The sequence below is a fragment of the Stylophora pistillata genome, chromosome 6 (assembly GCF_964205215.1).
Source record: "Stylophora pistillata chromosome 6, jaStyPist1.2, whole genome shotgun sequence".
In the NCBI taxonomy this organism is placed as follows: domain Eukaryota; kingdom Metazoa; phylum Cnidaria; class Anthozoa; order Scleractinia; family Pocilloporidae; genus Stylophora; species Stylophora pistillata.
In genome coordinates, this window is record NC_142524.1 from 34,902,391 (window position 1) to 34,926,963 (window position 24,573).

The 24,573-nt window shown below is 38.6% G+C and overlaps 3 protein-coding genes across 4 annotated transcripts; 1 reads left to right on the forward strand and 2 right to left on the reverse strand.

Annotated features, from left to right (window-relative positions):
* Nucleotides 1-1,527: 1,527 nt before the first annotated feature.
* On the reverse strand, nucleotides 1,528-6,753 carry LOC111319356 (sphingolipid delta(4)-desaturase DES1). Its single transcript, XM_022922152.2, has 2 exons — nucleotides 6,640-6,753; nucleotides 1,528-4,533 (listed from the first exon to the last, which is right to left on the reverse strand). The coding sequence occupies exons 1-2, from the start codon at nucleotides 6,719-6,721 to the stop codon at nucleotides 3,632-3,634; spliced, it is 984 nt and encodes a 327-aa protein (XP_022777887.2). The 5' UTR covers nucleotides 6,722-6,753; the 3' UTR covers nucleotides 1,528-3,631.
* A 1,268-nt stretch (nucleotides 6,754-8,021) lies between these two features.
* Nucleotides 8,022-15,911, forward strand: LOC111318824 (aarF domain-containing protein kinase 1). The gene is made up of 8 exons (XM_088762914.1): nucleotides 8,022-8,269; nucleotides 9,740-9,823; nucleotides 10,678-11,040; nucleotides 11,552-11,710; nucleotides 12,659-12,775; nucleotides 13,149-13,295; nucleotides 14,719-14,916; nucleotides 15,235-15,911. The coding sequence occupies exons 1-8, from the start codon at nucleotides 8,123-8,125 to the stop codon at nucleotides 15,592-15,594; spliced, it is 1,575 nt and encodes a 524-aa protein (XP_088619040.1). The 5' UTR covers nucleotides 8,022-8,122; the 3' UTR covers nucleotides 15,595-15,911.
* Nucleotides 15,912-16,681: 770 nt separating this feature from the next.
* Nucleotides 16,682-24,567, reverse strand: LOC111318832 (tubulin--tyrosine ligase). 2 transcript variants are annotated; one of them, XM_022921707.2, is made up of 10 exons: nucleotides 24,282-24,567; nucleotides 24,062-24,169; nucleotides 23,425-23,506; nucleotides 22,169-22,377; nucleotides 21,645-21,777; nucleotides 19,772-19,904; nucleotides 19,139-19,206; nucleotides 18,741-18,834; nucleotides 18,010-18,128; nucleotides 16,682-17,272 (listed from the first exon to the last, which is right to left on the reverse strand). In XM_022921707.2, the coding sequence occupies exons 1-10, from the start codon at nucleotides 24,286-24,288 to the stop codon at nucleotides 17,122-17,124; spliced, it is 1,104 nt and encodes a 367-aa protein (XP_022777442.1). In that variant the 5' UTR covers nucleotides 24,289-24,567; the 3' UTR covers nucleotides 16,682-17,121. The 2 variants fall into 2 exon arrangements, with proteins under 2 accessions (XP_022777442.1, XP_022777437.1); XM_022921702.2 differs by having other exon boundaries at nucleotides 24,062-24,567.
* Nucleotides 24,568-24,573: the final 6 nt, after the last annotated feature.

Consider the following 24,573-nt stretch of genomic DNA (forward strand, 5'->3'; position numbering starts at 1 on the left):
TCATTTAAAGTGTTCCGCTTATAATTACAGGAATCTGTGCTGTAGAATAGCGATATGTGCGTCTTTCTTTAACTTCTTATTTGTATAGGTTAGCGGATGATTTTACAAGTCGAAATGAGGTGGCTGTTATTAATTTACTCTCTTTGTATATGGTAAACCGGATCTTAAATTTACATTCGACTGAGGAAACAAGGAACGACTGAACAAGTCGCGATAATTTATGCCGCGTCTGATCCAAGGCGGAATGATGCTAACACACTTTGTTCGCGTGGTTAACAACAAACAACAAAAAAACGTTGTAAAAGTTTTAGGTTGTTTTTTATACGATAAATCAAACTAAGAGAACTTGATGTATTTTTTTGATATGTGTGAAAAATTCCGATAACTGAAAGTGTTCCGCTTATAATTACTAAAATCTGTGCTGTAGAATGATCAGTTTAGTTCATAGCAACGAACAACGCTGAAATGAACAGCGATATTTGAGTCTTTCTCAGTAACTTAGCTTCTTATTTGCATAGGTTAGGGGACGAAAACAGTTAACGAGTCAACATTTTACGAGTTTATTCCTTACAATTTACTTAAGATATTACTTTTCTTTACTGAAAAGTTTACTGACAGTGTTCCGCTTATAATTACTAGAATCTGTACAGTAGAATGAGCAGTTCAGTTCAGAGCAACGAACAACGCTGAAATGAACAGCGGTATTTGAGTCTCTTGTAGGTTAGCGGACCAAAACAGTTTACGAGTCAACATTTCACGAGTTTATTCCTTACGATTTACTTGAGATGTTACTTTTCTTCAAGTTTAAACACTCGATAAAAGTGCGGGCGACATGACTCAAAATATCGGGCAACATGACTATGAGTTTCGGGCAACATGACTTCGGGCGAGATGACTTTCGGAAAAGATGACTTCGGGCGAGATGACTTTCGGGCGAGATGACTTCGGGCGAGATGACTTTCGGGCGAGATGACTTCGGGCGAGATGACTTTCGGGCTTTCCCTCTTTATTCAAGGGTACAAATAGGAATTGACGAATTGTCATGAACGGTGGGGAGGGGGATAAAATTTGACGCACTAACATCTATGCAGAAGAAAGAAACACAATTCTAGTCACTTCATGCCACAGAAACTTGTGAAAAGCACTGGCAGTTAAGAGTGAATTTCGCCATTGATTGATATAGGCACAAGTACGATTCTTTGTTAGGCCGCCCGAGGTAATTAAACCCTCAAACCTTGTCCTCCAATTTGAAATGCATGTTAAGAATAGTGTGATTTTAAACACGGACTTTCCCAGCTAGAGAGAAAACGTACACCGCTCAATACTGGCTTATAAGAAGCAACTTATCCCCCAAAATGGAACGCCAAAAATCCATTCCGATGGGAAAAAAACGATGTAAAATTTGCAAAAGTGACATTAAAACAAAGCTTGTTTAGGGCGAATTATATTGGCGGGTTTGAATTACTGCAGGATCGGATGATAGGGTCAGGAATACTGAGAAATTGCTTCGGATCGTGAGAGAGGAGAATTTCTGAGGCCTCCTTATAAACACTCTTAAAAAACTAACCCGTGCTGAGTCAAAACGTTCCTAACTGCTTAAAGAAAAGAAGCGAAACTGGATCAAAATAGTGAAAAGCAGCCTTACCATAATTAAAATGTGCTTAAAGTAAAGACTTGATCAGCAGGGATTTGCTAAAGCAAAGGCATAGAAAAAACCAGGAAAGATTTATTACTCGACGTTTCGGGGTCATCGTGACTCCATTATCAAGAGACTAGTTTAAAAACATGCAAATAAGGAAAGGTACAAGAATAGCATAAATTAGACTGAACGGCTTAAACAAACACCTTGGCGCGGATGGAATCCGTTTGCACGTTCAGTGTTGGCTTACGCATGCGAATATACAACATTTCATTAACAAGGCAATCAAATTTGCCGTTACATTTCGTGATGACGTTGAATTGCTCGATCAAGCGTTCAGGCATTTCACTATTGTGCTGGAGGTGGTAGTGTTTGTAGATAGAAGATGATTTCCTTGTGTGCCCTTCTACGCGCTCGTGTAAGTGACCACGAGTATAGCCCACATACCCTGCATCACACAGGTTACATTTAAATTCATAAACGACACATTGTTGGTTAACAATAGGGGGCTTAATTTCGTGTTGCTTAAGCTGTTGATCGAGCTTAGGGCTAACGAACACTGGTTGGACAGTCACGCTTAACTTCGAGCTTAGACTGTTCAGTTGTTGTTTAACATGATTAGCTGACGACTGGTCCTTGAAGGGTAACACTAATCTCACAGTCTCCGATGGTACGTCTGGTGATGGACAGGGTTCTGCAGATGAAATCCTTCTCTCAACGAACCGCTTGATTGTAGTTTCAACCAGTGGCTTTGGGTATTTCAAGTTATGAAAAACCCCTTTAAGGCGGTCACATTCCTCGGAGAAGAAAGACCAGTTAGAAGATAATCGATAAGCGCGATCCACCATGGTGTTAACTAGGCTGCGCTTGTACTTAATGTCAACATGACTCTGGAAATGCAGAAGGAGACCCGTGTTGGTTCTTTTGATGTAGACCTTACTCTCAATCTTTGGTGCACGGTTAAGCAGTTCAATTCCTAGAAAGGGAAGGGTTCCTTCCCGTTCGACTTCCATGGTAAACTGGAGGGAGGGATGGGTAGAGTTAAGGGTGTCCATCGGAGACTGTGAGATTAGTGTTACCCTTCAAGGACCAGTCGTCAGCTAATCATGTTAAACAACAACTGAACAGTCTAAGCTCGAAGTTAAGCGTGACTGTCCAACCAGTGTTCGTTAGCCCTAAGCTCGATCAACAGCTTAAGCAACACGAAATTAAGCCCCCTATTGTTAACCAACAATGTGTCGTTTATGAATTTAAATGTAACCTGTGTGATGCAGGGTATGTGGGCTATACTCGTGGTCACTTACACGAGCGCGTAGAAGGGCACACAAGGAAATCATCTTCTATCTACAAACACTACCACCTCCAGCACAATAGTGAAATGCCTGAACGCTTGATCGAGCAATTCAACGTCATCACGAAATGTAACGGCAAATTTGATTGCCTTGTTAATGAAATGTTGTATATTCGCATGCGTAAGCCAACACTGAACGTGCAAACGGATTCCATCCGCGCCAAGGTGTTTGTTTAAGCCGTTCAGTCTAATTTATGCTATTCTTGTACCTTTCCTTATTTGCATGTTTTTAAACTAGTCTCTTGATAATGGAGTCACGATGACCCCGAAACGTCGAGTAATAAATCTTTCCTGGTTTTTTAAAGTAAAGAAGGTATGAAAAAAAGTTCGTTGGATTTAAAATGTAAAATTTAGATCTACACAATTTGGATTTGAATGACTGCTTTAGGCTGCAAGCAAGCCTTCATTATTAGCGCTGCAAATCGCGCATTTTTTCCGCCCAAAGGGAGATCTGAGATGAGTAGCCTAGCCTGTAGCTTGGGCCGCGGAAGGACTGGGCACGAGACTGGGTTGAGGTTTACCGGGGTCTTATCTGTACCAAACCCTTTACAGACTCTTCGTTCCCAGGGCCTGGGGGTGGTCAGGGAAAAGGCCCTGGGAACGAGGTTGACTAAAAACGAGGGCCTGCTTGCAGATGATGACTACTCAGGAAGCTCATCTCGTTTAGCCTTTTTGGCATTCGGCCTCTTGACTCTAGCATAAGGGCCAATTCTAGGATCTGTTATAAAATCCCATATCACTTTGATCCAAGAGGTGTGATACGGTAAGTTATCGTAATATTCTGCTGCTATCTTCCTTACAAAAGGGAGCTTTGAACCTGGGATACTCGGAAAATCATGATGCTCGTTGTGATACCCGACGTTAAATGTCAGATAGTTTCCAGGGCCGTAGTAAGAATACGTCTCGAAGCCTTCTTCGAACATGTAATGCTCAGCTATGAAGTGGCCCGCCATAGGGTGTAAGCCTGCTCCAAGGATCGTACTGCTGACCATGAATACGAGTGACTTTGCTCCCCAGTAGTAAACTACGGCGCAATTGACAACGAACTGGACGACAATGTTAAGAATTTCCAAGCCGTTCGGGGGTAGGGGGTTAATGACTAAAGGCCTTAATGCATACCAAAAAGGTTGTAAAATTACCCAAACTAGTTTGGTGATGGAGTTGTAAAATATTCGAGCTTCAAAACCTGTTGGTAGGTCAGGATCGATTTCTTCCACGCCCATGTAACGGTGGTGGAGGAGGTGATACTTCTTGAACGCAATTGAAGAGGGAATACCTGTCGGAAGGTTCGCTAAAATGCCAAAGAGTCTGTTGAGTAAAGGCCGCCCGTTTCCAAATGGGATGTTATGGCAGATGTCGTGCACCCCAACGATGAGGGCGTGGCTGGGAAACGCCCCTATGAAGTAGGCTGAAAGCAGTAGAGTAGTCCAACATGCATCACGCACGAGAAAAGTCAGTGTGAACTGAGCCACTACCAAAAATAGGATCTCGTACTTGAATAAAGGATCACTGCCCATAAGTCTCTTGATCTCAGGATATTTGGCTAGATAAAAAAGGAAAATATAATGTTAGTGGTTTATTTTCTGAACCATTACCGTGAACGTGACTGAGTTGCCCATCTTAAAATGCACCCAGTCTCCTATTTGGAATTCCCATTGAACGTTTCTTTTTTTTTCAACTATCTCAATTACATTTTTGTGTGTTTTGCACGCACATTTTTCTTATTGTTTTCGCATTCTTTTCACTCAAGGTGATTTATATTCTCTTAGGTTTTTCGTATAATTTTGCTTTGTTTAATTTCATTTGTATAAGTCTCTGGGTAAAATTGAACATTTGGAGTATCAGAGTCCGTCAAGTTAACATCGTTTCTTTACCACATTCAACTCTAAGTTTTTCCGTCCTTCGTATTCACAAGTCATACAACGTTTGTATAAAGCGTCTTTCCTTGTCCGATTGGATTTCCTCCGTTTTTAGCGTTTTTCTCTTCCTTCTAATTGTATTTTGTAATAACTTGTAATTATATTGTTCCTTATAGCAACCACGATCAACCGTAATGTAAATAAATTTTAAAGCGTTCGCGAGTTGAAACCTGAATTTGCTGGCAGCTACAGTGGTCGTGACAAGCCAAGAAAATATCTGTCATCATCTTATAAAGTAATCTTAAGTTGCCAACAGCATAACATTACCGACAGAATAGGACCTAGTTTCACCCGTCTTGCTCTTTTATAGCCTAAATTATTTGCCTAAAGCATTTACCACTTCAAATTTTTTGCTTATTTGCTACCCTGCGAGCAGAGCCTTTTCTTCTTTTCTTCTTCTTTTCTTCTTTTTAACCCTCCAAGGGATTCTGGGACGGGTTAAAAAGGCTCTGCTTGCAGGGTACTTATTTGCATGACATTGTAGGTATTACTGTTACCTAGTGACAGGCGATAAAATTAGCCGAAAGGAGTATTGGAGATCCACAAGGTTTGCAGAAACAAAGCTTATAACCCTTTTATAAAGAAAGGAAAAGTTAAAACCAAAATAAAAAACAAACAAAAAAAAAAAAAACACAAACAAAAAATCGCACGTAAGAACTTTACTCAACTTAAAATGATCGTTGACCCGGCGCCTTATTTTCCAGCCACTTTAACAACTATTCAAAGACAAATTTGAAATATTTTTAACTCCTTTCATTTTGATTCAAGCCTAGTGCACCGAAGAGATCATTTGCATAGAATACTGAAAGGTTACGCGAAACCGGAAGCCAATAATCCCACAATTTTGGGGTTTGTTTCTATGGTTTTTTAAAACGAGGGAAGTTTTCCGTTTTTTGTTTGATTGTTTTGTTTTTGTTTTTACAATTCAAGGTCAAAGAAAGTAACATCTACACACACACACACACACACAAAAAGCTTTATTTTTGTACTAGTTTGAGGCTACATTTGAGCTACGTTATCTTAAAAATGGAACGTATTTTTTTTCGTTTAATAAGAGATTTATTATCCAACACGCCAAATTGTTATTTCAGTGCGGGCGAATTTCGCGGATATTTCTGAAGTACAAATATTACGTGATATTTGAACTCATCTCGTGCGTTATTTGTATTTTACGAAGCACAGTTGGATAAAAAACGAAAGAGGCAGCGACAAAGGAAGAAAACTGCCGTAATAAATATGTGTACAGCTGTGTATAATTTTCTTTTCCGATGTGTGAAAAGTTATAAATATGTACGACAGTCGTGAGAACACCTTTCTGGAACATTCCTTATGTCATGAAAGGAATTCAGTAAAAGGTTTCCTAATGAGGTTTGATGTTTTTATGATGACAGCACCGATAATGCATTAGATAAGTGGCCGATTGTTTCTGATTAAATAAAAAGCGTAGTGAGGTAAACAGGATGTGGTTAAATTTGAGGACTTTGAATTGTTGCGTGAGTGTTTTTAGAGAGAAAATGATACCCAAACAACGATCAGTTTCCCAGAAAAACATGATTTGAGAAAAAAGCTTATTTCTAGAAAGCTAAAAACGTTAATTTGAAAAACCGGTCATTAGTACCAGCAAATACACCATTCAAGCTGCAACTTGAGGAACGAGTAGCTATGGGCCGGCAAATTTACTTTTTACTCGAAAGAACTAGTTACTTTTATGACTTGAAAAAGAACCATACCAAGAATTTCTTTTCTTCTCGTCGCATGCGGCTCTGCAGTGTAAGACCATTCGAAGTCGCAGCGTGTTACTTGCCCGCCCATCTTTGATGTATGTGCAACCGAAGCTACGGAGCAATGATCAACCTCGTTCCCAGGGCCTTTTCCCTTTGTTGGGGGTGGGGCGGGGGTGGGGCGGGAACGAGGTTGAGCAATGATATTTAGTAGCGGCGTCTTTGAATCTTGATGACACATGCTGTATTCTTATTTAAATCAGCAGAAGATTAGGTAGTAGTAGGCAGTGAGCAAGAGATTGTCGACCATACATTTATCTCTAAGGTAAATTTCCATACGGTTGGTTGCTTACTCGGAGGCGAATTACTAAGGCGAATAATGATTCAACATTTGAATAATCAACTTCTGAAATAATTTTTTTCGGTGACGCTTGACGTGATACTATTGCAAAACTTATTTTATATAAGCAAATAAGAATAAAACAGGAAGTCAAGTATTTCTGTCTATTAGTTTTTTTCTTAGTCTGTGCGATCGGTGCCGAAGAATGAAACTACAGAAAACTAGTTAAGCTGTTTACAAAAGGTTAAGATATCTTAATCATTCACCGGCGGCGATTTTCGTTGATTCCTTTCAACATTTGCTGTCAAAATCAACACCAGATGCAGGAAATTAAATGTGGGGAGGATTTCCCATCTCCCCTCTTGAAAGAGGAGTACTAGTCTCACCACGATCCCCCAACTGAAAAAATCAGAGAAGGCCTGGCGATGAGTTAGGGGGATAGCAGCCGGCAGAAAGATAAGACAACAGTTTTTGCCGACGATTTCTTGAGGATACGCCCTATTACGAGTTCGCCCCCTTAATGGTTCGCTCCATCAAAAATAAAAAAGTCGCCCTAATCTGTACCATTTCGTCCCTTACTCTTTCAAGTAGCTTCTATGCAGTAGAATGTATTCCCTTTCTGGGGTCATCCTCGGTGTAAAAACATGACGAGGTCTTCTTTGCTTAATGAGGTATTGTTTTGCTGTTTATAATGTTTGTTGTCTCTGTTTTGCGTCACTCGTGAGCTGCACAGGTTTTTACACCGAGGATGAGCCCTTTTCTGACGAAATTGAAATTTATTTTGATCAACATGATAACTGACTGCAAAACAAGGAACGAAACATATTCAAAAGGTAAAATCTTAACTGTATGAGCTTGTGCACGCACAACTTCACGAGTAACGCAAAGCTGCTTCAGTACACTGGCCCAAAAAGAAAAAGTTGGTGTCAGCGCGCTGCATGGGACTCTGGGAGTTTCGCCGAAAGGAAGGCTGCTCTTTGTCTCGAAATTGGAAGCCCTTAGCCTTGGACATGAAGTGAACATTTTATATGACAATCTTACTGAGATCGCTGACTAGTTGTTATTACGTAACTTACTTGCCAGTCAACGCGTTACACAGCCGGACGAGCTGGACAGCTTCACGTAGAACGCGCACGTGAAATTTGTGAGTCAATGAAGTTGCTGAGGAAAACAGTCGGTTATGGAACAATTGTTGCCGGATTAACTGGTATTACAGTTGGTTTTGTGTACGGACCAGAAGAACTGAAACGTAGAATAACTTCTAATGGCTTAGTACGAATAGCGAGGGCCGCTCGAACGGTGGGTTACCATCATAACTGCGATGAACACACTCATCTTCGTTTATTCGTCTGCAGTTCAAATATATGATATTAATGCATTGGCAGTCATTCATTTATCAATGACGAGTTTATTACGGACCAAAAAAATGAATGGCTCCTTGTTGGCTTGTTAGTTCAGTTGGTAGAGTACTGCACCGGTAGGGCAGAAGTCATGGGTTCAACCCCGTACAATGCAAGCTTGAATTTTTTTAGGCCTTATTTTCACCACTACTTAATGCATCGATCAGCGACTTCCCCCCACCCCGAGGGCCCACCCACAGGAACCCAAGGGCATTTGTTGAGATTGTCAGATATTTTTGTTGCCCGGTGGGGAGGAAAATATCACTTTAATTTCGTTCATAGGTATTGCATCCTAGGGGTAGACCCTGGGGATTTGCTGGTCAGAATTGTACTCTATAGATGATTCCTGGATGTTGTTCGAAGTGTTCATGCATGAGCCACTTGAGTAGTGGTGAAAAATAGGGCTGCTTATTTACTTCTCATTGAATCATAGTACATCCTTTTTGTGTTTTGCCTGTCTTTCAAAGCTTATGTGCTGACAAGGTGGACCTATTTGTTCCCCAATTTACTGGTGAAGCAGTAGTAGTTCTTAATATCACTGCAAAGTTTTGTGTAGATATTTTGCTCTGTCATTTTGCTCTATAATATTTTGCTCCATATTTTGCTCTATATTTTGCTCTATCCATTGAGCTATCCACCTCCCAGTTAGCTCAATGGATAGAACGCTGGACTGTTGTGCGGGGGGTCGAGGGTTCAAGCCCCAACCGGACCAACACTCAAGGTCTTAAAATAATTGAGAAGAATATGCTGCCTTTCCATAACATCAAGAAATGGTTTAGATATTCTAGTCTTCTGGGATAGGGACGAAGAAATGGAGGTCCTGTTTCCTGCAGGGTTAGGGGTAGGAGACGTTAATTTCCCACGCATGAGATTACTGTGTGATGGATGTCCTCCCCTGGGGTGGGATTGGTGGGTTGTTGTTTTGCGTAACCATGCCCCACGTTAAGACATTAAACTTTGATTACAAGCCTTGATTACAAGTAGTGTGTTCAATCCCTGGGATGACAGCTTTGTTTTAGAAAAGTTTGGGTTATACAGAAATATTTCCATTTATTCTATTCCAAAGTGATTTTTAGTTGTTGCAGTTCAATTAAGGGGTTAGTTGTGAGTAGGGTTTTTTTTCTTTTCAACAGGATGTCCAATTCTATCATTTTAACTGAATTAATGCCAGCATACAGAGCACAGCCACCTTTCAGTGAGGTAGCTGTACAATGCAGACTGCAATGGTCACCTTCACAATCAGACAATCTAAATATTCCCCCATCCCCCCCCACTCATAATGCTAAAGGTTTATTAGTGGTTGAGAGATCAATTGGACAAGAATTTAGTAGTATGGACTTACTTGTGTTTTTTGTTGTTGTGACGGAAGGTGATTGTTATTAGTTATGACTACAAAAGGACACTTTGGAGAATTGACAAAAGTTCAAGTAAATATTCAGAACTCAGATCTCAGGTGAGGTTTAGTTACAGACTGTTCCTCTTATGAAAAGTGTATACCCAGCAATACTCAAATTTGCTGAATATAATTTTGTACCTCTACTGTTCCTAGTCACTTCTAAAGTACTGAACTTCATTTTGGTAGAGTAGTAGAATGGGTATAACCAAGGCCTTGTACAGATGAGGAAAGACTTCCTTGTTCCCTGCACTAACATTCCTTTTAAGGAAACCCACAATCATATTAGCTTTATTTACAACTTTCCGTGTATGGGTGTTCCAGGATAGATTTGAAGACAATAAGACCCCCAAATCGACAGTTTTGGTGACACACTGCAGCATACTTAACAATTATTCTACGAGTGCATGTTGGATACGAGATGATAGATAGCCAACGAGGCGCATAGTACTGAGTTGGCTATAATCATCTAATATCCAACAAGCGCGAGTGGAATAATTGTTTTATTAAAAAACTGCCCCAAGATATTAGACAAATCTTGTCTACTTTATTTTGTAAGAAACCGGATGTTACAATGTACAGATATTAGATTTTGGTATATTGGCTCAGATACCATAATGGCTAAGCCAATAAAAAGTCTTGAATTGCATTATCCAATGATCCAGTTTTTAATAAAACCAGATAGCTTGTAAGGATAGCTGGTGTGATCCCTCACATGGGAAACAGGTAGAACCTCACATTTGTCAGGGTGAAAACGAAATTGCCAAGTTTCACTCCATTTCTGTAGCGTGTTGAGGTCACGTTGGAGTGATATATATTAATAACCTTAAGGTCCTTCATTAAGCTTATTATGTTTCAGGTATTGAATAGATTAGAGACAGTACATTCTTGCTTGTTATTACCGCACTTGTTAGGTTCATCTGAGATCTGCTGAGAGTTTGCGAGACTTATGCTGTGTCAATGGAGGAGCGTATATCAAAGTGGGTCAGTATGTGGGGTCCTTAGATTACCTCTTGCCCACAGAATATGTACAGACCATGAAGGTGCTTCACAGTGATGCTCCACAGAGCCCCCTCAGAGATATCTATCATGTTTTGGAGGAAGAACTGAACTGTAAAGTAGATAAAGTTTTTGCTAGTTTTGAAGACAAGCCCATAGGGGCTGCATCACTTGCACAAGTTCACAAGGCAACACTGCATGATGGCAGAGTTGTGGCCGTCAAAGTACAGCACAGAGATGTTCAAAAGCATGCTGCTGTTGACATGGCAACACTTGAGGTAAGCTTTGGAGTTGATTATGACACATTTCTAGTTTGTTCAGTTATAACAAGGAATCAGTCATTGGTGGGAGGTTGTCTGAAATTGTAACTAACTTTCAAAAATTGAAAATAAAAGTAGAAATTACGTCTTCATTTGAAGTATATTAATTAAAGATCAATTAAAAATTGTCCATGCAATACAGAAATCTTGACTTATATGTAGGAATGGTTCAAAGAATTGTTTTTCATCCAGTTATTAAATATGATGTTTGAACAATCTTAATTTTTTTTATCAATCAAGAACATCTCTCAAACATGTATTCAACATAGTTCATCTCATGAGTTAAAATTCCTCACATCAAATCACTCAAATTATTGTATAGAAATACTTATTGGTTTAATTGCTTTGAAGTTTATTGCATAGGATGTCTTGACATGCATTGAGACACTTTGTCTCCTTATCCTTAACAAAATAAAATTATGGGTGATAAAAACTAAATCATGATATTTTAAAAACTGGATTCTTTCAGATTTTAGCTGTAGCAGTTTCATGGTTGTTTCCTGAGTTCAAGTTTATGTGGCTTGTAGAAGAATCCAAGAAACATCTCCCTCTTGAGCTCGACTTTGAGCATGAGGGGCAAAATGCAGAAAAGATCATGCAATTCTTCAAGAAATTTTCATTTGTTAAAGTGAGTCAAATATATTGAGTTTTTCATAAAGGATTCATCCATTGAAGTTGAAACTTAGAGACTGTCCTTAATCGTAAGTTGTCATCCAGTCATTCAAAAATAACTTTGATTTAACTGTATAAGGGGAAATAACTTTCTTTTTTTGGTCCCACTTTGCTTCTGCTCCAGGACTGAATGCATGCAGTTAAAAATGAAGATGAATTATTTAAACCCCAACTTTTGATCGGGGTTAAAGTGAGCGTATTTATGGGTGTATTTATACCCAAAATGAGCGTATTTTTTGGAGTATTTCTGTGCAAAATTTTTTTTATTTGCTCAAATCTTCAATTTTCTGTGCCCAGTCAAAATACGGAAAATTGGCTGCCATCTTGGCCCACGACCGAGTTTAAATAGGAATGGCTCTAGCGGGCAATGTGACGTCAAATTGAGAACACGAACGTCTGCATTTCACACATTTTCACTTGTTTGGGTAGGTTGTTGTGGATATTGTCCGAAAATATGCCAACTAAGTGTGTTGTAGGAGGATGTAGCAACGTGCGAAATTTGCAGGAGGGTTTCACGCTTCATACATTTCTCATACAACACACCTAGTCGGCATATTTCTGACAATATCGACGACAACCTTCCCAAACAAGTGAAAATGTGTGAAATGCAGACTTTCGTGTTCTCGATTTGACATCACATTACCCGCTAGAGCCATTCCTCTTTAAACTCAGTCGTGGGTCAAGGTGGCGGCCGATTTTCCGTATTTTGACTGGGCACAGAAAATTGAAGATTTGAGCAAATAAAAAAATTTTTGCACAGAAATACTCCAAAAGATATGCTTATTTCGTAAGCGAAAAAAAAATTTTTGGTTTAGGTGCCCTTCAAGCTTATTATTTTATTAATTGACTTTAAAGCAGAGAAAATGGAGCCATGTTAGCAGCTTAAATTATTGTCTTCTTTAAGATTCCAGAAGTTTACTGGCAGTTTTCAACCAAGCGTGTGTTGACAATGGAATTCTGTGATGGGGGAAAGGTGGATGACCTACCATATATGAAGTCTCACAAGATTTCATCTGATGAGGCAAGTTGAATTAAATGCATTAATGTATTGATTTAAGTTGTTAAAAATGTGCCTTGGTTATGGTATTATGTAGTGTCTTTCAATGTTACCAAATTTCTGTGTCCACGAGAAAGGTTTACAATGCATGATATTTGGTTAGCATGACATGAGTGAGTTTTATTCCTGCCAAGGTCTCAACAGTTGAACCAGATGTGACGAAAGAAAACCATCTAACTGTACATCTCTTGCAAGACTGTAAGGGGGTTCATACTCTCTAGAGATAAGTGGGAAAATGGGTTCTTAGAAAAAAACAAATGCTTACCTAGCCAAAACTGAGTTCCCAGAACAGATTATTAAGGACATTTTTATTTATTGTTTCTTTTTCTTTTTTCAGATTGCCCACAAGCTTGGCCTCCTTTATAGTGAGATGATATTTGTTAATGGTTATGTGCACTGTGACCCTCACCCAGGCAACATTCTTGTGAGGCGGGATCCTGGCAATGGGGTGGAGGTTGTCTTCCTTGACCATGGCTTATATCAGGTATGGGGGGGGTCTATGTAATCCACGTTAGAGTTATTAACAAGTATTGTGGGGTCTATATCAGGTATGGGGGGGGGGTCTATGTAATCCATGTTAGAGTTATTAACAAGTATTGTGGGGTCTATATCAGGTATGGGGGGGGTCTATGTAATCTACGTTAGAGTTATTAACAAGTATTGTGGGGTCTATATCAGGTATGGGGGGGATCTATGTAATCTACGTTAGAGTTATTAACAAGTATTGTGGGGTCTATATCAGGTATGGGGGGGTCTATGTAATCTACGTTAGAGCTATTAACAAGTATTGTGGGGTCTATATCAGGTATCGAAGGACTGACACAAAGGTATGGTAGAGCTTACATCAGGTGTTGGAGGGCTCGTATCAGAAGGGGGCATCGAGATTTTCGGTTTTGTGGTTTTGGCTATTTTTTTTTTTTTTTTGATCGGCTTATTGGTTTTTGTGCCAAAAAACGTTGGTTATCCGGTTTTAGTGTTCATTGCGGTTTGCGGATTTTCCTTTCTTTTAGCGTTTGGTTTTTGGTGTAAATCAAAAATACTGGCAGGATTTTGGATTTGGTATCCGACGGATGTGGTTTTTGGTTTTTCCGAATTGGTTTCTGGTTTCTCTTCGATTGAGGATAGCTACGAAAACTGTCTGCTCCACTTGTTACCACTGAATTGGATCGATTAGGATTTTGATAACAGGGATACGTAAATTCATCGCTTTTGACGGTTCTGTGTGCAGTTTTCGGTTTTGATCAATTTTTTGTAGCGGTTTTGTGGTTTTGGATGATTTTTTTTCCTACGGTTTTGTGGTTTCTAGTAGCCCCAATGCCCCTCTCCATCAGGTATCAGGAATGGGTGTGCACATATAATGTATGTTATGGTAGGGCTAATAGTAGGTGTACAGTTTAGAAAGGACAGCCAAGAACTGAGAAGTTTAAATATATCAGAAAAGACCCAGAAGGTCAGGAAAGGAGAGGATTAACAAGGATGCTAATAATAATAATAATAATAATAATAATAATAATAATAATAATAATAATAATGTATGTTATGGTAGGGCTAATAGTAGGTGTACAATTTAGAAAGGACAGCCAAGAACTGAGAAGTTTAAATATATCAGAAAAGACCCAGAAGGTCAGGAAAGGAGAGGATTCACAAGGATGCTAATAATAATAATAATAATAATAATAATAATAATAATAATAATAATAATGTATGTTATGGTAGGGCTAATAGTAGGTGTACAATTTAGAAAGGACAACCAAGAACTGAGAAGTTTAAATATATCAGAAAAGACCCAGAAGGTCAGGAAAGGAGAGGATTAACAAGGATGCTTATGGGTTGCAAATGTTAACAACAACAAAAAAAACACTTTTTTCCAAATGCACATGCTGTCTCCTTTGACTTTCCCTTGGCAGACTTTATCCAATGAATTTCGGATCGACTACTGCAAAATGTGGCAGTCGCTAATCGAATCAGATCTGGAGGGAATCAAGCAGAGCAGTAAGAAGTTAGGTGTGGAAGAGATGTATGGACTTTTGGCCTGTATACTGACAGCGAGGTCCTGGGACGTAGTCACAACAGGAATAGACCAGGGACCAGTTACTGATGATGAGGTACGCCTGGGTTCAAGAAATTGATAGTTGAAGATAAGTGATTAGAAAGAATCTGCACATGGCTCATCACTAGAAGTGGCTCCCTTGTTCAGTGATTCCAGGTCGAACTGAAGTTTTGATTTTTGTTGGGGAATGAAGGGTGAAGAAATCGGAAAATTAATATCCAACAAGTGCAAGAACCGAAGTTTCTTATTATTGAACGAAATGGGGATTCGATTCCTAGCCAATTCAAGGGAGGGGAGGGGGGGGGGGTATTCTCCGTCAGATCTCATCTGGATAGTTTATTAATTAAAACAAAATGAATTTTTCTTCCAACAGGCTGAGCTTATCCGAGTGAACGCAGCGACGTATGTAACCGAGATAACGGAGCTGTTGAACCGTGTTCCCAGGCAACTGCTGTTACTGTTGAAAACAAACGATCTGCTACGGAGTATAGACTACAGGTTGAACACCAGCGCCACATCGCGCTCGTTCATAACAATGTCACGCTGCTGTATTCGCGCTGTAACCAAGAAACGGCTAGAAAATTGCCACGGCTGGATGGAGTGGGTCCGAATTCAAGCAGATTCTACCATAAACCATCTAAGAATTTCGTTATATCAGATGTACGCTTCTAGTGTTGTTTCGTCGTTAAGAGGACTTTTAACAAGACTTCTGGGTGGATTGCCGTTTCTTTGATGACTAAATTCATAAAGTCCCTAAAATATTTTTTGATAAATATTTATCGACAAACCTCAAATACTAATTTAAAATCTAATTGGGTGTTCATATTTAATGAAATTTGGCAGATTTTTAAATTCAAAGACTATGTTTGTGTTCTGAACTTAGCCATTCGTTTTCTTTTCTTTCTTTCGTTGTCTATAACTTTTTCGATTGAAGTTTGAAATGCATCTAAAAGTTGTGGACGAGTCTGTATAAACTGGAAAAATATAACGACACGAGTCGCTGAATTAGTGAAAAGATGAAAGAATAAAGGTGGCGAGTTTCTTAAGAAATTGTGGTGCGGCGTCAGTGTGCGTGTAGTCTAACAAGATAATCCATTTTATTAGCTGAGTTGCAATATTGAAAGGTGGTTCGTGCCATTCGAGGTATAAACTAAAGTTTGGGTGGTAAAATCCGTCACAGTCCCGCCATGGTAAATATTCCACCACACGAAATCTGTGACTCGAATTTTCCTACCTTACGCGCACTCAATTTGCAAGTGGGCTAACACTTAGAGTAAATTTTACAATTTCTGGCCCCTGCCTGAATACAGGGCGCGATTTAATGTTACTATTCCCAAAGAGCCAAAGTTATGCCATTATTTGGAAATAATTATAAACTTGTTCTTTTCCTCAAAGACCTTTAACGTTTGTCCTTGCCGGGTTGTTAGGAGCATCTACTTTAAAGTGGACGTTAAGTAAATCAGTAGTTGTGAAAACAACTTAGTATTTGCCGAAGTGAAGGCGACTAGTGGTGGATATTTGCCGAGCGGCGTAGCGATTTGGTAAAAAAATCTCCATTGTCATCTGAATCTAAAAATTGGTAAAAAAATATCTATTGTCATCTGAATCTGAAGCTCAATTCAAACATTAAGCGCAAAATATTGTATACTAGTCCGACCAAGTCGCTCCAACCAGGTTAATATCGTTACGCTCTGAAATATACCCCCCATTCCTTCTCTAGAAAGAAATTCCGTCAAGTTCCTGAAAAAGTCCGCCCCCTCATAATGGAACTGAGATGGTTACACGGTATTGCTACATAAATCATAAGGTAAGAAAACATGTAAGGCCAAAATGATCTGTCTTGTATTTAAAAGCTTTCATTAGTTGTGGAAATTTTTTTAAGTAACCCTCAGCCAAAGCTCACCATTCGCAGCTTGGCCGTAGCAAATGACACTTTAAACAGGCTGACAGATAAGAGGGAAGAATAACCACAATTAGCTGCTGCGATAGTCTACTTTCTAAGAAACATTCACAAGAACAGATTTCTTTTATTTCGTCGCTTGCAGCCCTTAGTGGTAAACATAGTTTCGTTTTGGAAACCAAAGTGGGACCGAAAACCGTGGTTTGCACTCTTAAGCCAGACGACCAGCATCTTTGGGTAAACTCATGAGTATCTTTCTCTGTGGCGTGTTTCACTCGGTTAGTGAGTTATAACAGCGAGAGTGATCGTCGAATATTCTGTGCGGTAGTATTAGCATTCATTTACGAGGTTAGTTCTTTTTTAAATGATCACAAAATGTCCCTGTGTGATATTCCCTGTCTTGCTCTTTGATGAATCGCGGTCACAAGTATCCCCTTTGCTGCTATCTTTTGGAAAGAGAGGATCGATGGCTTTTCTCACAAGGTCTTGAGCTAGGGCTGGTAATAAAGCCCTAAAATATTAGAAAGAGGAGTTCAGTTTCCAGAAATATTCTGATCAAGCAAAAGTGCTACACCAAAATAGTTACCCATGTACTTTAAGCTGCTGTTGGCAGAGAAAAAGTTACGTCCAAGTCAGGTATCCCCAACAGATTTTTAAAATCATTTGGGAATGGTGACAATGGCCATCATAAAAAAAAAAAAAAAAAAAAAAAAAAAAAAAAAAAAAAAGTCTTTGGTACTGTTGAAATTAGGGAGTGGCATTTCCTGTTAACGTGCTCATAGCACAGGAGCAAGTAGAATATTTTCAGAGGGGGGAGGGGGGCTCTGTCCAGTTACCAATTTCCAGGTGCCTTATGGGATGTGATCTATACAGACGTTTTCCAAATAGAGTCAATGAAGAGATTAATGCCTAGGAGATTCTTTAGGGTTGCATATTTTATTAGTAAACCTGCATTATTAGATTTGTATAGTCAAGTTATTTGCAAATAATAAGTCAGATGTGAAAAATTACCCTGCAAACACAATGATAATGTTTTCAAGTTGATCATGAAGTGCAATGATCCAGGAGAGTTTATTCCCTGTAAAGGACAGTTGTAGGTACAGTTTTCAGTGACAATGGTCCTCAACAGGATCTACCTCACCTAGAGGATCACACCACACCCTCAGCAATTTGCTGTTCAAAGCACACTTCCCATATTTCCCCACCCCCCTCCCCCCTCCACACACACACACAACAGGTTGTACTTACTTTGCACAAGCGGGAGCCCCATTAACTTCCAAGAGCCAGACATGAAACTGGGCATCAATCATAAAGTCAAACCCAAAGAGCTGAAAACTGTGATATCCCAAACCTTCTGTGGTCAGTTCCTATATATTGAATACAATTCTACTATCAATAAGTTTGGCTGATTAAATAATTTAGCTTTGAACATAGGTTTAGGCTCAGAATGCCAGCATTTCAAAATCTGTTATCAAGTTTACTTAATAAATGATTACAATGTGGGTTTAAATTTCATTCCAATTTTGAATAAATTCTACTAACTTAAAGGTAAAACAATTTTTTTTTACACATATCTACTAGACTACTTTTGTCCCATGAAGGGCTTATGAACCAAGTAACCTCTTCACCAGTATTGGCAATCTTAACACTCGACTATCAAAATATCTAGTATGTCTTTATCAAACATTTAAGATGTACTCACATTTACCATAACTGAAGCAGAATTCACAACAAACATTGTTTATGCTATCTTGGATAGTCCATGTTACAGTTGTGTGCTTGGTTGCCAAGCCTTTGAACAGCAGTGAGACGAAAGGTGACCTTGTTATGATACAAATGTTGTTGCTTTTCAAATGTAAATTACTTTGTTGTCATGCTAAATAGATACTAGTCTCTATCACAACTAAGTCACTTTCAGCCTCACTCCAAATCAAAGGCTTGGCAGCTAAGCGCACAACTGTAAAATGGCCCATTCCCACCTCTTTGAGCCCAAGCAGGCATTTCTTAACAATGGAATTTATCTGAGGTAAGATTGTCCCTGCAAGAGAAACACCAAAAGTTTCTTCAAGATACCTATATACAAAGAACAAAAGGAAATAATTAGTAAGGTTGGATCCTAAGACCCTAGAAATATGATCCAAAATATGCTTCTAGCAAATGACATTCACAAGTATTTTAGCTGAGCAGAAATGAAGGTGCCTACCTTCATTTCACTACTTTGCTATAGTTTTCAAAAATTAGTAAGGCGATAAGAACCAGTACACGTTACACCACTGCAATTGCAATGTACTTTTATTTATTTAGTTTCTTTAGAATCTTTGACAACAGATTTACAGCTTTTCAGATGTCTCTGACTATTAATGCAAAGGGTTCCTACCTAGAAAATTCACTGTAGAACATTTCATTTCCTTCTTCATATTGTCCAAAATTAGCAGAGTGTTCTTCCTGTGAATAAATAATTACCACATCAGAGGATTTGATTTATTTGTTTGAAACGTGGACACCCTAAAAATCAGGTTAGTTGGGTTAAATGGAATAGTCTGTGCTGGGAAATTATCCTGCTTATAAGCAGCACTGATGGTATTAGAAGCAGCTGTTTTTGTTTTGTTTTTGTTTTTTTAACTGCCATTTGTCTTGCCAGATACATCACAAAAATAAAAAACTGAACTAAAATGAAATTAAAACTGTACGCAGTGAACAGGAAAAATCAACCTTTTCCCCAAAATGCACAAATGCACATCCACAAAAATCCCCATATGAAGGTCCTATACAATGATATGAGAAGGGCCTTAAAAGCTATATGGCGCTGTGAGCTGAGAGCACAAAGAAGAAAGGAGGAAAAAGAAATAACAAAGGTCATATGATTAATTGCTGATGGACTGAGTTGGGCCAGGCTAGAGGGGAAAACATTTGGCTTTTGGTCATGCATTCAGTATGTACTTCATGACCTAAAACTAAACATTTTCCCCATCCGGCCCACCCTCTCAGTCAATAAGTACACATTATTTACCTGTATACAATGATTTGTCAGATGACTGGTAATATTTTTTAAGTTATCAGCATCATATGGTTCAGATGAGGTTCTTAGGACTCCCTCAGAGAAAATATAAATGGTGTATGTATGATCCAGGAGGACCCAGCACCTGAAAGTTAGTGCACAGTCAAATAAAAATAATATTATGTAAAGATCTTGAAAGAAAATCATATATTCTCACTATTCTGTGCAATTTTATTGATCATTTAATTTTATTATTAGATTCACCAATTACTGCAGGCCCAGTAAACCCACCCATCCCACCCCAGGGGAGGACATCCATCACACAGTAATCTCGTGTGTGGGAAATTAATGTCTCCTGCCCCAATCCTGCAGGAGACAGGACTTCCATTTATTCGTCCCTCTCTGAGAAGACTAGGATATCTAACCATTTCTTTATGTTATAGAAAGGTAGCAAATTCTTCTCAATTATTTTAAGACCTTGAGTGTTGGTCCAGCCGGGACTCGAACCCTCGACCTCCCGCACAACAGTCCAGTGCCCTATCCATTGGGCTAACTGGGCAGCAGTTGATATCAATTGCTCCACTAAAACACCATCTTTCCCTTAACCCTTCAACTCCCCCCAAGTGACAGAGAGAGAATTTCTTCTTACACTTTCTAAACAATATCAAGCAGACCAGTGATGAGAATAAAGAAAAGTATGATTGATAATGGTAATGGAACTGGGTGGAGTGCAATTTGGGCTGAAATCATACTCATGATTTCAAAATCGAACGAGCGCGCAGCACAACACAAGGTTCAATTACCACTTTGTTACATCCATTTTGAAATCGCCCAAATACAGGACTTGATCAATTCAAATATTTTATTAATGCAGTACTGAACCGGTTTTTAAATAAAAAGCGGAACCGGAAATGCTTTTACATCCTATTTTGTATGCAAAACAGAAAGACTTTGATGTCATGTGTCAAAAACTCAGTCAAGCGTGAAATGATGCAATTTAGAGCAAAAAATGGTGCGATTCGTAAATAAATGCAATAAAGGGGATTATCAGTTGATCTAAGACCATCCTCCGAGACCCAAGGGCTGCAAGTTGATTTCAAGTTGGGGCGGAAGAGCAGGGTAAGGTAAACTTTATTTGATAGGTAGGTTGGGATTGTTTGGCAGCCGAAGGGCTGATGTGGACCTACTATACACAATCAAAATTTGACAAACACAAAAGATATTAACAAAAGAATAAAAGCTATGCACAGGGAGAAAAACAATATATATACATGCAAAAAACTGAGATTTACAAGAGCCTAATTGAAATAATAATATAATACCAGAAAACACAATGCTTAAAAGTATATAAAATCATCTTTTTTTGCGTAGATCTTACTGTAGATCTCTACTGTAGATCAACTTGAAATCAACTCACAGCCCCTGGGTCTCAGAGGATGATCTAATACCAAACTCTCCATATCATAAGAACTGTTACGCAGACAGTGAGGAGAATTACTAGTGAGCTCTTGGTAGCAAAAGGATTCAATCAAAGTTTGCATTGATGTTTCCAAGAGCAGATGTTGCACGTTGGTTTGCAGTTACCTATGATAGATTGCACTTACATCCTATCCAGGAGGTGTCATCAAAATATATTTCTAGTCACTTCATAAATTTAAATTAAATGGATTAAATTTGGAATTACTGACTATGCTGCACCAATTGCCAACAGATGTAAAATGAAATACATAAAACATATCCAGGATCAAATTCAATAGGAAATCTGCCATCAGTGTGATAGAGTAAGATGAATTTCCAAACATAACACCCAACATCTCTGTTCTTTACTTAGACTTACATCATGCCACTAAATGGAGATGGAGTAAAATATTGTTTCAACACTGACCTTATGTCAAATTTTCTGTTTTTATCCAGAAGCAAAGGGTTTTCAATGTACTTCTGTACAACAAACCCTTGTGTCTGTTCATCAACAAAATCCACAATTTCTTCTATGTTGTCAGAAATGAAGATGTCCTTCCCTAGTATACAACCATACAGAAGCATATAATTCATATTAAATCTGATTATCTTCAGCATTCGATCTTTAGTGAAATAATTAATTAGATTTGTTACAGTAAGATCTACTGAAGGTCTTTTCATAATATTTTTATATTTCCTAGAGATAGCTTTACACATGATCTTGGCATTGAGAACACACAGCCAGGCAGACATTAGAAAAAAGGGGTTGTTTCCATTACACTGGGGATAACTAAAAAACAATCTGGGAAATGTGAAATGAAAACATTTTTGACAGTTTGACTTAATTTTTCTTTTTGTTTTTTTGATTCTCCTTCTCCATCAACAACTGAAACTAGCCAAGGTATAAACAACTCCATTTATTTAATGAAGGCCTAGCTACAACAATATCACCTTTAGCTCCAGATGAAGACTTTGCAATCCAGACTTTCTCTTGAAGGCTGTTGGCAAATGCTACAAGCTTCTCTCTTTCATCCTCATATTTTGTACTGTATTTCACTCTTGTGTCAGATTTTGATCTTATTTGCGCAGGTAAAATGATAAAAGAAACAGGTATCCATTGATAAACTTCAGCCTCTCTCTTGGCTATTGATCTAACATACCTGAAGAAAAAAATGTAATTGTAATTTACTTTTAGAGTGCCCCCAGTGCAGCCTTCTTTTTGTTAATTAACCATTTACATACACAGGGTATTCTGTTGATTAATCCAATTGTTTAAAGTGAATTCAGCTTAAGATAAAAAAATAACTTGCAATATTTGTACTCCAAAGAAGTGGTTAGACAGGTTTTCTCGCATCACACAAGTGACGAATTGGACTGAAGTTATGAAAAAAAAGGCAGACAAAAAAATTATTTTTCTGACGACAAAGAGTCAGAATGGCTGGCAAATATTGATCCAAGTTTATTAGATAAATTGAATGAAGAAGAGCAGTTAGACAACAATGAAATTTCATCATTTATTGAAGAAAACAGAAACAGCGCCTATTCCATTCTGCTTTGCATACCTCTGTCATGCCCTCCCCATAAATAAATATCCATTAAATTTTTTAGTTTTGTTGTGTAGTATCACTGATTATTACACGACTCGGGCAGTCAGAGGGCCAATAACTAAAATCAACCAATCAAAATGCTCTATTGCTTGTCCAATATTCTCTAAGTATTGGACCGGGCACTGTCCCGAATGGTCCCGAATGATACCGCACGTGTGTCCCTTTGAACTTCAGTCGTATAATAAATCTCTTATTAACCAAGCTTGCTCGGGACCGTACTGGAAGAATATCGGCCCTCGGTCTTTTTTGTACGGACTGAGCTATGCTCGGTCCATACTGTCAAGACCTCAGGCCGATATTCTCCCAGTATGGCCCTTACGCTTGGTTAATAAGATATATGTAATTTACCTTGTTGTTTGTATTTTGACTCACCCTACTCGCTCATCAAAATATGGCTTGACTCATAAAAATAGTCAGAGATACTACACAACAAAAGGTTTAATAAGATATATTTATTAAGGTCACAAGAAAAAACAAAGTGATCATCAGGTAAAGAAGCTCTTCAACAAATTCTCCTTGTTAGCTTCTAAAGAAATGTATGCATAAAAGAATGGAGAATATGCATACTGATGTCAGGGTGTGTGGGGTTTGTCCACTTACTTCACTAAAGGTACCTTTTTACAAAGTAGGTTTTCAGAACCTCTGTAGTAATTTACTGCTTGACAAAGCCCTGGCATGTGACCTATGGATCCAAAATCAAAAGAAACTGATCTGAACCTATTTATCTCCTTGTTTGTTACCTTCATGTTTTATTCTAGCTTTGTCAGGGCTAGATAAGAATATGCTCAAATACTGCATGGTATTCATTTCTCCAAAAGACAAATAACAATTACACATTTGGTACCATGTTATGTTGCATAATACTGCACCACAAATATGTTGCAGTAATGTGGATCGTGAAGTAAAATAAAGGAATACTGATCAGGTCTTTGTGGGGAAGGGGGGGAGGGAGAGGTGAGATTTTGCCCCAGTTTACCTTGATCTAACACCAAATTCTTGTAAATGATAATTTTTTTAAAAAATGTGCAGCAGTTAGAGGGTAGAATTAACAATCAGATCTTGGGAGTTAAAGGATTCATAACATTTAAGTTTACAGAGATTTATAATTAGGTTGATGCAGAATCAGATGGTCAAAAGAGAAGCAGATCGAGGTGTGATCTGAATGCAAACTGATCTTAAAGGAATAAGAGAAAATTGACAAATTAATGCAGAAAAAGTTTAATACAAATGTAACTACCTATCCTCGTATAATCGAGGCCCTTTCTTTTCCTCTCTCCAAACATCAAGTTGAACCGTTCGAAATCTTGACGAGCTTCTTTCCATTTCGTCTTCTCCGATGATCCTTCTAATAGCAGGTTTTTAACATAATTATACACTGAACTATCCTCGTCTCGATTCACGAGTGTGTACATTGCTACAATTGTAAATAAGGACAGCAAAGCGAAAATTCATGTTACCCGCCATATTTTGTCATCAAAGAACGCCATTTTGAATTTTCTTTGCAACCGCTGGACGGTTAGCCGGAAGGCCCAGCCAAAAAAGGCTCTCCAGGCCCCAGCCCGGCTAGCCCTAGCCCCTATATTCGAGCTTTCATCAACCAAACGGTTTGGTTTTAACAATCGAGGAGATAGTCTTGAGTAATCCGCAAGGTCAAAGAAACATAAAGTAACGAGAACAATTTGATACAAAAATTGATTAAAATATGAAAAACCAAAAAAGAAGAGCCAAGAATTGTGAAGAACTGTCTGA